The sequence below is a fragment of the Carassius auratus genome, unplaced genomic scaffold, assembly GCF_003368295.1.
Source record: "Carassius auratus strain Wakin unplaced genomic scaffold, ASM336829v1 scaf_tig00005214, whole genome shotgun sequence".
Classification (NCBI taxonomy): domain Eukaryota; kingdom Metazoa; phylum Chordata; class Actinopteri; order Cypriniformes; family Cyprinidae; genus Carassius; species Carassius auratus.
In genome coordinates this window covers 890109-905088 of record NW_020523638.1, presented here as the reverse complement: position 1 = coordinate 905088, position 14980 = coordinate 890109, and the positions used below count along the sequence as shown (strand labels likewise).

General features: G+C 41.0%; 1 protein-coding gene across 1 annotated transcript; it reads right to left on the bottom strand.

The window, feature by feature from the left end:
• Positions 1-271: 271 nt before the first annotated feature.
• On the bottom strand, positions 272-1593 carry LOC113070657 (forkhead box protein B2-like). The gene has a single exon (XM_026244051.1). The coding sequence runs from the start codon at positions 1319-1321 to the stop codon at positions 371-373; it is 951 nt and encodes a 316-aa protein (XP_026099836.1). The 5' UTR covers positions 1322-1593; the 3' UTR covers positions 272-370.
• Between the last annotated feature and the right edge of the window lie 13387 nt (positions 1594-14980).

Below are 14980 nucleotides of genomic sequence, written 5' to 3'. Positions count from 1 at the left end.
CAAGCATGCAAGTCATAATTTTTAATTCATTATGCACAATCTGTGTAGCTTTTATAAGGCTTGACGTTTTCAAAATTGTACATCTATGTTTTTGTTTTTCTGGTTTATACAGTCCTTTGTACCGTACACCATTTCTTAAAAGAAGATAAAGCATGTGCACATACCATAAAGCAGAAAACAGCAGAGCCAAATTCTGACCATCTGCACTCTGTAGAATATAATACACAGCAAAAAAAAATAATAATAAAAAAAAAAATAATAATAACCCTCTTAACAGATCTTCTGGAAAAGGCTGTCATCTCAAATCAGTCTACAGCCGTCCCCAAAACATACTATGTGTACCCTCGTGTCTGAATCTTCAGTGTTTGGCTCAGGACTGCAGGAGAGCAGGATGGAGAGACCCGCTTTTCTCCTCGACAAGAGCTGTTGCATTTCTCTCCATCAGAGCCGCCGTTCTTGGGCACAGCTGCATTACTCCCGGCGTCATGCCAGTCAAGGACGGGACTGCGCCCAGGGTCGGAGTGGGTTTGATGGGCATGGGCACAGCAGGCATGCTTTGGGTTCCCGGGTGATGATGGTACAGCCCCTTGACCGCCACATTGAACGGTGGGTAGTCTGATGACACCGGCTCAGAAAGCATGCCCACATGTGGCCACACGGAGTTGACCATGCTGCCCAGTTGAGCGGGCACGGGATACCCGAGGTGATGCATGACCGAGGCAATGGGCAACCCGCTGGCCATCACTCCTTTATAGTCTCGGCCAATCAGGCTCTCAATGGCGAATGGGTGTTTGAAGCTGCCGCTCTGCCCGCCGCCAAGCGTGTAGCTCTGGAAGTGGGAGAGCCGGCCCATGGTGCCCAAGTACTCCGGGTGACCCACGGCCAGCTTGCCCGAATGGTGGTGGGATTGGTGCAAAGCAGGCTGGGCATGAGAGTGGTAGGAGTGCAGCACGGGGCCGCTCTTGCAAGCCGAATGCTCCACCCGGAGGAGCTTGAAGCGCTTGCGGCGGCGCAGGAAGCTGCCGTTCTCGAACATGTCTCCACAGTCCGGATGCAGGGCCCAGAAGCTGCCCTTTCCTGGCTGGTCAGGCCGCCGGGGGATCTTAATGAAGCAGTCGTTGAAGGAAAGGTTGTGCCGGAGCGAGTTCTGCCAGCGTTGAGTGTTCTCACAGTAATACGGGAAACGGTCCATGATGAATTTGTAGATGTCGCTGAGGGGGAGCATCTTCTCAGAGGAGCTCTGAATGGCCATGGCGGTCAGAGAGATGTACGAGTATGGAGGCTTCTGGTCACTGTAGGAGTTCTTGCCTGGCCGAGGCATTTTTAAAAATCTTTTCAGTATCAGTCAGAAGCAAGCCAGCATATCGTCCGTATAGGTAAAAAAGTCATTGATTGACCTCAACTGTTTGTTTGAAATGTTTACAGCTGCTTTATAAGACGCGAGTCATGAAAACATCTCACAAAGTCACAATCCACAAGTATGTAAAAGAAAACGGGACCGTTTGAAAGTTACCTCTCTAATGTTACTCCCCGCACGCACGCGCGCGCGACACCTGCGTCCTCTCAGAGCGCGAGAAGTTCTCCCGGAGGATGCGCGCGCTCGGCTTTGACTCGCAGAGGATCCGCGACGCTTTTGTAAGAATGGCAGAGGTCCAGACCCCCCGCTAGCTGCGTTTTATTATGATGACACTGACTTTAGGACGAATAAGGGGGAAATAGGGGGAGGGACTGACTTCATGTGCGTTTGATCCTACTCATCTCTACCAATCAGAGGCAAAGAGCAGCGCGCTCACTAATGAGTCTGATAATGATAGCACACACTAATGACGTGCATGTGAATGATCCATTCCATATGATAGGCTATTCTGTTTTTGGAGTGCGCTGGAATTATTTTAAACGTCTCGATTTCCATAAAATCGAAATTTTGGGAGTTTAGACCTTATTTAAACAGGAATAGGCCATTAATAATTGTCCTTCACATTGTTCACAGCGGTTTTATTTTCACTGTACATGCTAATTAAAATATTGTAAATAAAGCAGTTTAACAAGAAAAAAAGCATAAATATTTATGGAGAAAATTACTTTTTAGTCCTGTGCAAACCACAACATTTATTTATATTTCCCTTTGTGTGTGTATGTGTGTGTGTGAGAGAGATCAGTTATGTTTTTTGTTTGTTTGTTTGTTTTATGCTGTTGCTGAAGAGGTGCTGATAAACTTTTAAAAAAGTCTAAAAAGCCATCATATGGACTTCCATTATGCCACAGCGTATTATTAGTATTTTTAAATGTGTAAAGTTTGGTATGTTAACATTATTTAAATGGCATATCAAGTATGCAGTCGTGAATTTTGAAATATAGTCATAAAATTCCATCTATTTTTTTTTGTATTACATATGAGACAAAACTATTTACTGTGGGGTTTTCTTATTATTTTCCCCTTATTTTATAAAAGATGTTTAAACAAAAATGAAATAGGCAACAGGGATGAACATTTAGGGGGAAATAATTTCTTTGCATGCCTTCTCCAGTATATCTTACAATTAAATACATTTATTAATTTTAATAACCATAAGTAGAAAAGGTACTTATATTAATATGCTATTCATAATAGTAATATGCAGAATATTATGAGCATCTTCGGTAATAAATGTGACTTTGTTTATTCAACTGTTAGTTTGATGAACCACAACATTGTCCTCTGGGCAAAGCCTTCTGACACAGATCTGCAGATCAGAGATCTCGCTTGCTACATTTAACAAGCAAGCTCATTTTTGCTCACAAACTTTACAATTTTTTGGTCACCCCTGAAGCTAAAAATAAATGGTGTTAAAAAAAAAAATTTGAAATGGAGAGAAAGGCAGAGAAAGAGAGGGAGAGAAAGGGACAACAACACGACAACCACATCTTCACAAAACGGATCAAAAGTATCAATTCATATATTTTTTCCCCTGAACATCATACAAGGGATAATACGTGGCCTTGTGTCAAAACCTGACCCCAGTAATAGATTAACACGTTGCTTCCATAATTACATACAACTGCTTTCTCTTCAGTAATTTCAGGTGAAATGTTTGTTACAAACATCATTCAAAAGGTGAAAGCGCACGCGTCTGCGCGCACGCACCAAGAGCGCGCCCGTATTTCACCGCAGCTGAGCGGAGTCAGAATCAACCTGTCAAGCTGTTTGAACTTTGCTCGTATTTCACAAGGATAAACGCTTCCCCACAACCCCCGAGAGCAGGTTCTCTGGTAAACAGAACAACAAAAGCACAGCCGCTCTTGTGCGGCCAGGTGTCACGGCGCGTTCCCGCCAGGCGCCTTCTTACGCGGGCTCCCGACGGGGAGGAGAATACATTACATTAATTAAGCCTTCAGTGATTTACCTTCCTGAGAGCGATGTCCAACAATATAATTAAAGGCGTAGTGGTTATATTAGCGATGAATATTCAAAACGGTGTCAATTAATTAGCCAACAGATCTTTCTCATTATGTTCCTGAAGAGCTCCGGTGTTTCTCTAGTTTAAAGGGTCACCGGCGAACATGCATATTTCACACCCAGCGCTATTATATCCCGCGATTAATGTCTTTTGAAATACAACTTGAGCGCCAGACCGCTGACGAACAACGTGTGTTTAGAAGCGCCTTTGACACGCGAATCTTGCGGCGCGCTTGGCACCGAAAGGCCCCTGCGAGGCTGCTGCGGGAGCGCGCGCGTTCCTCCTCACCGTGTTGTTTAGATCAATATTAAACCTGCTCCCACAAAGCGCAGTGTTAAGTAGACAACACGCTGATATGCATAATAAATTAATTAGACGGTTTTCTCTGCATTCAACTCCTGGACAAATAACAACTTGTAAAGTGCATCTTCTGGGCATATTGAACATATGCTGGAATTAGCCTTAATTGACTAATTACATAAATTACTCATTAATTTTACAGCACATCAATTATAAAAGATATATCAATTAATTTTGCATAAATTAAGGGCTGAACGTGGCAAAAACGGAGACGGGGAGATGAGCGCGCGAGGAGGGGGTCGGCTCTGGGCCGCGAGGCAAGGGTCGGGGGGGTTCGTCTGTTTGTTCCAAGATGCTAATAATTATTTTGTTCAGCTTTGGGCGAAAGATTCTGACTCTAGTGGTAAAATAGGAAATGGAGAAACCCGCAATCACGGTAATAATAATAACGTTAAAGACCCCTTACTAAGCGAGCATAGTAGCGTTGCCGCAAGGACGAAGCATTTAAATCAATTAGAGTGGTCCTATTGGGAAATGGGACTTTGGCACCAGCAAGAGGACTTCATGGCCACCGAATGATTTATGGATGCCAATTAACATATGATCGCTTTAAGTGTGACGAGGAAGTCCTCCCATAAGTTTACGTGATCGCTTTAATGCTCCGTTTTAAAGTTTATGAATTCTAGATAAATTGTATCAGGGCATATGCTGAGTGCTCAAACTCTAGAGATATTTCAAGGTTCAACCCTAAAGCAAAGTTTTAAGATTAGGCTTTGTCTGTCCATAAACTAACTCACAAAGACAATATCTTAGACATGGCGCACTTGAAGTAGATTTATATAATTGTCCTTCCTTTCCATTGCCTCTGGTCTATATAAGCATGCAGGCAAACTAATTCATCTTCCTACCTGCAGATCAGGCCGATATACACAATTGAGTATAAAAGCCATTCTCATACTTAATATGGAATATACATTTTGGTTCTCTGTATTAGTATTTTTCCCTGCTCTTTCACTCGCCTCTCTCTCACTCACACATACGCATTAAAACGATCTATCTCCCTCCCCTGGTGAGAGTTTAGTGAATCGTGCAGTTGGCAGAGTCTGTCTCCCCCTCCACACACACACCCAGGGGCCCACAGTCTGTGGCCCTTACCTACCACAAACCTTTCCCTACAGTTACTCCTTACCTTTCACAATCCATTCCTTATTCCTTACCTGCCACAATTCATTAACCACCTACATAAATATATTCTTGCTATTTTCAGACCTGCTGTAATCCATTCCCAACAGACCTTTGAAAATCCATTTTACTCTTTATAATCTAAACACACTGTTGTGAACCTTTGGCTTTTATATCATCTGGTAATCAGTCACTATATGTCACTATTAGACCCCTCTTCAAACTGAAAATATCCTGGGCAAATATCTATCTGTCTATCTATCTATCTATCTATCTATCTATGATTTTAATGATAAAAAATATATTGTTTAGTTATATTGTGTTAGTTTATATTATATTAGTAATGCTAGCATTTGAAGCTATAACAAATACAAAATAAAAGCAACATATAATTTAAATAATAAAATAATTAGAATGTATTTCAATATTATATCATAATAAAAGTTAATTTTAGTAATAATATTAGTATTTTAAGCTATAGTGTATAAAACAAAATACTATTTTCAATAATACAAATTTAATATTATACAAATTCTACTATATTATATTAAAATAAAAGTTAATCTTAGTAATAACACTAATATTTGAAGCGACGTGAGGACTGCTAAGCAACAAGGCTTTTGTAATGAGGGAGGCATGATGACGGAGTTGAGGAAATGCAGCTTTATTTACAAGAGAGTAGTCAAAACAGGCATGGGTCAAGCAGCAGCAAACAGGTATAATCCAGGGCAGACAAAAAGAGTAATCCAATAAACAAGCAATGGTTAGGGCAGGTGGCAAATGACCAAAAACAAGGAAACAGTCCAAGGTCAAAAACAAGCGAGGCAAGAAACCTAGAAAACACAGACGAAACAGGCTATACAATAATCAGCCATATGGAAGTAACAAATCAGACTTTAAATAGGATGAAACATATGAGATAACAAGGCACGTGAATGCAATCAGAGATAATGAGTCAAGGCAAAGGCTTATGGGAAATGTAGTAGTAAGGGAGGGACAACAGTCTGGGGGGGCAAAGGTTAAGGATCGAGTGCCCTCTAGTGAAGCTTAGGGGGCAATCTAGCTGGAGCTCCTGACAGAGATTGGAAATCTGGGATCTTCTAACTCTGATGCAGCTAGAGGCTGACTGTCCCAAGGCGAATCCTGACCGCTAAACACCCTTGAAGGATGACCTGAGGGACAGACACAAAACAGTGGAGAGAGAACAAAGAATACGACAGGTGGAGAAGGATGGAGAGGGAGGTTGGGTGGGACGACAGGTTCATAACCGGTGTTTCTTAACCAAAGCAGAGCAGGCAGAGAGTTCACAGATGGCCTCTTTGGCTGTGACAGGACCATCAGAGGGTTTACAGACAGTTTCTTTGGCCACGGCTGGACCGACAGAGAGTTAAAAGGTAGAGATTCTGCAGCAGAAGCCACCACCTCAGGAGGAGCTGGAGCGGAGGCCCCTGCTTTAGGAGGTTCTGCAGTGCAAACCGCCACCTCGGGAGGAGTTGTACTTACTAGAGTCATTGGAACAGGGAATGGCACTCCTGGTCGTGATGAGGGAACTGGACTCATTGGAACTGGAAATGGCACTCCTGGTCGTGATGAGGGAACTGGAGTCATTGAAACAGGGAATGGCACTCCTGGCCGTGATGAGGGAGCTGGAGTCATTGGAACAGGGAATGGCACTCCTGGGCGTGACGACGGAACTGGAGTCATTGGAACAGGAAATGGCACTCCTGGGCGTGACGACGGAACTGGACTCATTAGAACAGGGAATGGCACTCCTGGCCGTGATGAGGGAACTGGAGTCATTGGAACAGGGAATGGCACTCCTGGCTGTGACGAGGGAACTGGAGTCATTGGAACAGGAAATGGCACTCCTGGGCGTGACAACGGAACTGGACTCTTTAGAACAGGAAATGGCACTCCTGGTCGTGATGAGGGAACTGGAGTCATTGGAACAGGGAATGGCACTCCTGGCTGTGACGAGGGAACTGGAGTCATTGGAACAGGGAATGGCACTCCTGGTCGTGCTGAGGGAACTGGAGTCATTGGAACAGGGAATGGCACTCCTCGCTGTGACGAGGGAACTGGAGTCATTGGAACAGGGAATGGCACTCCTGGTCGTGATGAGGGAACTGGAGTCATTGGAACAGGGAATGGCACTCCTGGCTGTGACGAGGGAACTGGAGTCAATGGAACAGGGAATGGCACTCCTGGCCTGACATGGGAACTGTAGCCATTGGAACAGCGAATGGCACTCCTGGTCGTGATGAGAGAACTGGAGTCATTGGAACAGGGAATGGCACTCCTGGCCGTGACATGGGAAATGGAGTCATAGGAACAGTGAATGGCACTCCTGGTTGTGAAGAGGGAACTTAAGCAGACTCAAGGACTGGAGCAGTGTCTGGAGCTGATTCGAATGACTGGAGCAGGCTCTGGCACAGACTTGTAGACTGGAGCCGCCTCAGGAGCTGATTCGAGGACTGGAGCCGGCTCTGATATGGATTCGTGGACTGGAGCACCCTCAGGAGGAGTAACAGAGCAGTGAGTAGCCTAAACGCACAGGATGGCGACCACCATTACAGGGAGCACTGAGCCTTTGGGAACAGTCACTGTGATGACTCGTTCTGAGGTACTTGGGATGCCTGCTACTCACACCAACATCAGTGGTGGATCCTCCTTACTGGATGCCAGTCTCGGACACCTTGGGACTGACCTTGAGGCACCGGGCATGGTCAACATGATGGGAAAAGACTCTGGAATGGCGGCCGTAATGGGACGAAACTCTGGAATGGCGGACATGACGGAAAGAGAATCTGGAATGGTTGTCATTTTGTGGAGAGGCTCTGAACTGGTAGTCCTCAATGGGTCGATCACCCTGACAGAGATGCATCAGCTGTGCTGCTGGATTCATGATAAGCCTGAGACACCCCATAAAGCCGCTAGATCCAGGTGTGGATGATTATTCTGTAACGTGGGAAATGTGACGACTGAGTTGAGGATCCAAATGCAGCTTTATTTACGAGAGAGTAGTCAAAACTGGCAGGGGTCAAGCAGCAGGTTTAATCCAGGGCAGACAAAAGAGTAATCCAATAAACAGGCAATGGTTAGGGCAGGCAGCAAATGATCAAAAACAAGAAAACAGTCCAAGATCAAAAACAAGCAAGGCAAGGCAAGGCCAGAAACACAGAGAACACAGACGAAACAGGCTATACAATAATATTTGTGGTATTATTTAAGAATTTTTTTTTAAACTTTATTTGGTTATATACGTAAATTTATATTTTACGTACCAAATCAAATATTTATTTTTTAATAATAAATATATATTTTAATAGGGCTTAAATTGATTATATTATAATATACGTTAATATGAATTTATATTAGTAATACTATACTACTATAAAATGTATATTAGTAATACTAGCATTATTACTAGTCATTTTATTACTATTATTACAAGCAATAGTATTTTGAAGCTATAGTGGAGCTTTAACAGGTGACAAGGAAAAGTGGCATAATTTGTGGTAGTATTTAAGAAAATTTGGTTGTTTTATGTAAGGGTATATGTGGTGTAGTGAATCAGAACCTTTTTATTAATGATAGTAACAATAATAATGATATTATATTATATTATTAGTAATAGCAATACTAGTTTTTGAAACGTTTGTGGAGCTTCAGTTCAGCATAGGACAATTTTAAGAAGCAAAGTTTTGACAAAAAAGGTATATTACTTTGAGGTATTATTTGAGAAATGAATTATTAAAACACAATAAGGTCATGGATTTAGATAGATATGGATTTTATCCAATTCCTGGATGGAAAGTGTTGTATTAGGTATAGATGAGAGATGAGAGCTAATGAGAGTTTTTTATTTCAGTGACCTCCACTAGAAGGATTAATGCTGAATCTTACAAGACTTGAGTAAAACCACAGCCAACTTAACAATCTCAGCCCTGCCTCATGAACATGAGTGCTACGACTAAATTAACAGTGTGTTTAACAACTCGCAAGATAGACATCCTTCTTAATGCATTAAAGAAGTTTATGTGGAAACAGAACTGTGCAATAACGACCATTTGTCAGAGCTGCGAGGGCCTCGGAGTTCTAGAGATGCGGTAAGTGAAAGCCGCTTCCTACCAGAGGGGTGTCGAGCGCAGCCCACTATGCTTGTGGGTGGCGGGCAAGAGACATCGTCTCTCTCCAGCGACGATGTTCTTGCTCTACCCTCTTTTGCTTCCATTCACAGCTCTCCCCCTCCAACTCTTAATGTCCCCTGTAACACTCACTGTTCTGATTTTCATAAAGTCGTTCTTCTCCCCTCGCTGCCCAGTGTGTGATACCGGGATATGTGTAAAATAAATGATGTATATAGCTGTAGGGGGAAGCCTTCCTCCCCCAGAACTACCTTAGCGTCCAGGGAACATTGAACATTAGATCCTCGTTTAGTGAATAAATAAGCATTCAACTGAATGGCAGTGTTCGTGTTGGACTTTTGTGCATATTTTACCAGAAAAGGAGCTAGGCCATTAGGGAGTTAATATCAAATAAATCTCCACTGGTCGACTGGCAGAAAGGGACCGGCGGCTCTGTAGCGCCCTGTTGGGTTACTAATGACCTGAGCGGGCTTCAAATGAAGCCATCATATGCATGTCATTTGCAGTATGTATATATTTATATATTATCTTCTAATTGTGTTTGAGAAGAGAACAAAGCCACAAGCGCAGCATTTAGGATCAGACCGTAAATGCTTTACAAAGGACTAAATAAGCTTGCTTTGATTAGAGCATTAAAGTTTGTGTGTGTGTGTGTGTGCGCACTGTGTGTGTGTATATGTGTATGTGTGCACTGTATGCGTTTGTGTAGATGACAGAATGATACTTACTCAGCCAAGTGTGACAATAACCATGGAAGATCGCAGTGCTCCAGAAAGCCTTAAAACATGCTAAACTAAAACAGAATTTCTTTACAATTGTACGAACACTCTGGAAGTGCACCGATACCGATTATACCTTTAAATATTTTCATATTTAATGAAATATAATCAAAACATTTGATAATAAATTAATAGTTAATATTATGTCTAAATACAAAATAAACTAAAAATTAAAACCAGTCGTTGTAATCAAGTGAATCTGGGCATCATCAACATAATATCATAGTATGAAAAATGGATATTTATATTGAGATTTGCCGAAGATTAATTTAACATTAAATTATTAGTGTTTTTAAAGAATAAAGGGATAGTTCAGCCAAAAAAAATGTAATGAATTTACTCACTCTAATGTCCAAACCCATTAGACCTCTGTTCATTTTTGGAACACAGATAAAGATATTTTAAATACACTAAATTTTAACTCTCCATTGAAATAATCAAAGTCATCCATATGATTTGAGCAGTATAAACCAAAGTCTTCACAACTGCTTTATGAACAGATTTAATTTAGGCTTTTATTCATATATACACATATATAAACATTATTCATATATAAACATTGCTCATTGCAATGTTTATATATGCACAAATGTAAAGAACAAATTAAATATGGTAAACAGAAGTCCAAACGTGCGTGTGAAGCTTAAAAATGTTGACTTTCAATGGATGGACAAAAAATAGATTTGAAATGACTTGACGGTGGATGAACCACCGTTTAACTTTAAATGAGCGTTACATGACAGTAAAAGTTATCTTAATGTAAAATTGGATAAATTAGCATGTACAGTACATTCAGTATCCAATATCAATTTTGACTATTGTGCATCCCTAACTGAGAGACGTATCATTTTTGCTGTTTGGTAATTTATTAACTTTTCACTCAGTAGACGCAAATTCTTCTTGACAACAGTCAGTCACCCACTCTTTAAAGAAAACCTACAAGTTTTTCCTTTCTTTTTCTTGCAGCTAATTAAAACGTACAAAAAAAATCAAACAATGAGGCCTAGTTCTCTGTGGAGCGTTGGAACCATCTGGAGCACTCACAAGCCCCTCTCGTTTCTCTCCGTCTTACTGCCTGTGAAATTAAATATGCACAAGAGAAACAGCTTCGTGAATAGTGTTGCACTTTCAAATAGAACCAGCCAGCGATTTTGAAACAACAAGGCCTACAAACACAATGTAGCTTATTAGTTACAGTCAAACTATCACTATGTACACAGCACACACTGCGTAATTTAGGACTACTGTGATTGATAACTATTATGGTCCTTGAAATGATTATTGCGTCAGTGCATTACGGGGTGATTAACCAACAATTAGTTTTTTCCTGTACACAGTCATCCTTCCCGTCTGAAGTAAATGTTTACAGCAGATTGGCTCGAATCACTGGATTATTGATGCAGATTCATTACAACATTTTAAAAAAGAGAAATATTCACCTTTATGAAGATTAAAGTTCATTTCAATCTGGTAATTGAAAATAAAATAAATTTGTCTGTACAAAAAGAGCTAGTTTAGACTGGTGACAATGTGATTAGATCATTAGCATTGCAGCATGCACTCCAGGCTACAGAAAGGCTCAGTAATTTAAACTTTTAAACCTTTACTCTTTTTCACATTCTTACAGATAGATGAAAAATCTCATAAAAGCAAAAAGCAGGGCACACATTTTGATGGAAGCACATCTTTTGGTTTGAAACTAACCATGGTCCAGTAATTAGCATGTGCAGGCGCTGCGTTGGTTAGCAGTCCTCGTGCTGAGGAGTTGATGAACTGTGCTAGAGATAAAACCCTGGAGCCACACACAAATAAATCTGTCATTTCACACGTTATCATATTCATGAGCGTGTGAGTCTGGGTGTGTATCTCTCTCTCTGTGTGTGTAGCACATTACAGATGTTACAATAAGCCTACTTGTGTGTCTCAAATGTGCTAGCTATTTGGGAAATGATTGCTTTTCAGACCAGAAGTTTTTGGGTATTTTTTTCCCCGGGAGAGAGTCTACATGCTGCTAGTGTTTTTGCCGTTTGGGCGAAAATGAGCGAAGAGCTAACGATGTTTGTCGAGTGTCTCCAAGCCGCCTGTTTGTTTATGCTAGGCCAGTTCTGCCCAGTGCTGCCTGTAAATAATTACCCACCCTAATTATGGCCTGGAGTTAGCAAGCGCGCTAAATGCTTTTCTGATGAGTACTGCCCTGGGTTAGCAGGTGCTGGGTGGCCCTCCTAGGGACTCAGATTGAAGAGGGGGCCCATATTCCTCCCTCGGGACCCACGGGCGAATGGGTCGTGTCGCTTCGACATACCCCCCAAAGAATAATGTGTTTTATGCAGGGGGGCGGTTCTCTGCACGGGGGGCGTTACATTGTGTACAGCTGGCCCCTAGTGTGAGATCCATTATGCTGGCCTTAAGATTGCCTTGTTTTTAAGGACCTTTGTCATTAAGACTTGTCTTGCAGATAGAAATCAAAATAAATTGGTGAAATTCTCTGGATGAATCTCATTGGCTCCTAAGACTTGGTGGGAATAATCAGATAACTTGACAGACAGTAGGCCTAATCAATATTTACATTTTTAATTATTATTAAAATCTCACATTATTTTACTATTATTTTTATTATAAAAAAAAAAGCATTGACATTATTATAATAATTCCTTTTGTGTTTCATGGGAGGGTGAATAGATTTGATTCAATTGGATTCGATTCAATTCAGACTGATTAGTTTTGGATTATGATTCATTTGGGAGTACTTCAGTTAAAATGATCATTTTGCTTATAGAGATTAATTCTCTCTCTGTTAATGCTGTTAATTATACAGGGCGGTGTTTCAGATTAATTTCAACTATTTATTAAATGTACTGGCTCTTTAGAGTCATTCGTTTCGGTTATCGGATTAAGGCTCGTTCACATCATGGATGTAAATTATTAAAGTTAACTATGACTATTAAACATTTATTATTATCAAAAAAAGAAAAAGAAAATATTGGGTGTTGGACTTAGTCCCATCCATTGGTATCCAATTGGATTTTGAGCTGTGGGTGTTGTGGGATGGGGTTTAACTGGACTAAATGATTGGAGAAGTGCATATTGTTGTGTTATATTGTTGTCTGCTGGAGTAAATGTTTGAGCTTCTAAGAAAGTCTTTTTTCATAATCATTAAAATTGAGGTAATTGTGACTTTTTATCTCACAAGTCTGGCCATTTTTCTTTCTTGCAACTGAAGTCAATTCTGAACTGGAGGGTTTTGCTTCAACTCACAGACTAAAAAGCAACCTGTGGCAGCAGTATAACAGTGTGACAATTGTTTTTTTTTTTTTTTTTTTTGAGAACTGCAAAACTGAGACATAAACGCAGTATTGCAAGGAAAAAGTTACAATTGTGAGCTAAAAGTCACAATTCATTTTTTAATCCATGACATAAATGAGCTAATACTCTCATAGAATTACAGTATAATGATTATGAAAACTAATTAATCGCTACAGTCAGTACAGTTATGGTTATAGTTATAGTTATTGGTGTAAATGGGCCTTTATAACCAACTGTTTGTGCAAAAATGTTTTTTTTTGCCATAGCAAAATTTTTTGCCATAGCTAACTCTAAAAATGGGAGGGGGCACTGCATTAACCACTATGACTTATTTTTGCAATTATTCATGTTTTGAGTATTTGGCAAGCTGAATGTATTAAAAGTTTATTCCAAAAACAACTGCTCCACAACTGATAAACCCATGCCGTTAAATCTGAAAATAAATCTTGACGCAAAACCCACAATAGTGTCAAGCTCTAAAATACTTTTACAAAGACATGCTGAACTCCGTCTTGGTGGAGGGGTTGGACAGGGGGGCAGCTTGTGTGTGCCATCACGAGTGCTGTGTGTGTCTTGTAGCATGTCGCATCAAACTTTTACCCCCCATGGACCCGCTCAGTCTGTCTCCCAAACTTGCGCAGACTTGCATTATGTCAGCTCGCGCTTTGCCACCCCATTTGCTGTAGCTGTACTGCTGTGAGCGCAGACAGACTTATCAATCAAACCCGGCTTGATGGATTCTTCAGAACGATGGAACAATCGCCTCAGAAGAGCTGCGGAGTCTCGGAGCGCTTTTTTCTTTGACATAAGGGTATGCAAAGAGTGTAAATGGATGAACGGTTGATTGATTCTCGCCAGCGATGCTGTTGACAGCAGGAAATGTGTTTTGCATTGACTGTGTTTGCATGGGAATTTGCACGGGGCATGAGTTATCGAGCAGGAGTTTGGACCTTAGGCGATTCTACATAATGATGGCAGGTCGGAGAAGCCGAAATTCACTGTTTAACAGCCGTTACCTGTGGTGGGCCCGCAGAGAGAGAGCGCACAACCACAACAAAACAAAACATTACATATTTAGAAAGGTTATAAGGCAGAATAAAAATATTTTGCTCTTGCAAAAATACAAGTCTTGTCGGTTAATAAAGATTTGTCATTTAAATGGTTTTAAGGGTGGCCCCTCTCACCCTCAGGCCCAACATGTACCATAGTGGGCCCCCACATCACAGGCCCCTGAGTTTAGGTGTCATCATTACTAAATAACTCGGAGAGACTTGTGCGTTACGTGTTTGGAAGAGTGTTGCTAAGAGGGGTATTAAGACTAGATATTGTCAGAGCTCTCATCAGGGTATCTGTAGTGAAAAACGACCCTGTCCTAGAGATGGTAATAATGCAATGGATGCACACAGTTTCCTGTCAGCTTTACTTTTTTTTTTACGCGCTCTCTTCCTCACTTCCTACCAACTTCTACATTTATCTGTGTCTGTCAGTAGTTCCTGTGGAATGACCTACAAGGACGTGAAAATAAAATACACAAATGAAATAGTTTCCCCAACATCTCTCAGTAGTATAGATTTTTTAAATAGCACAATATGTGCTTTTTGTGGTTCTCAGTATGAAAGTTGCTATTTTTGAGAGCCATTAACCACACAATAAACTTTAAACTATTGTAATGTTTCAGAATGGTTGTAGTTTTTGTCTTGACACTTACAAAAAATTATTTATTGCAGATATTTAGGTGACAACATTTTTGTCGTTCTTGTGCCTTCATTGAATGCTAGTTTCACAAATCTACATCTGAAATTAACAAACTGGATGCCACAATAAGAAAGTG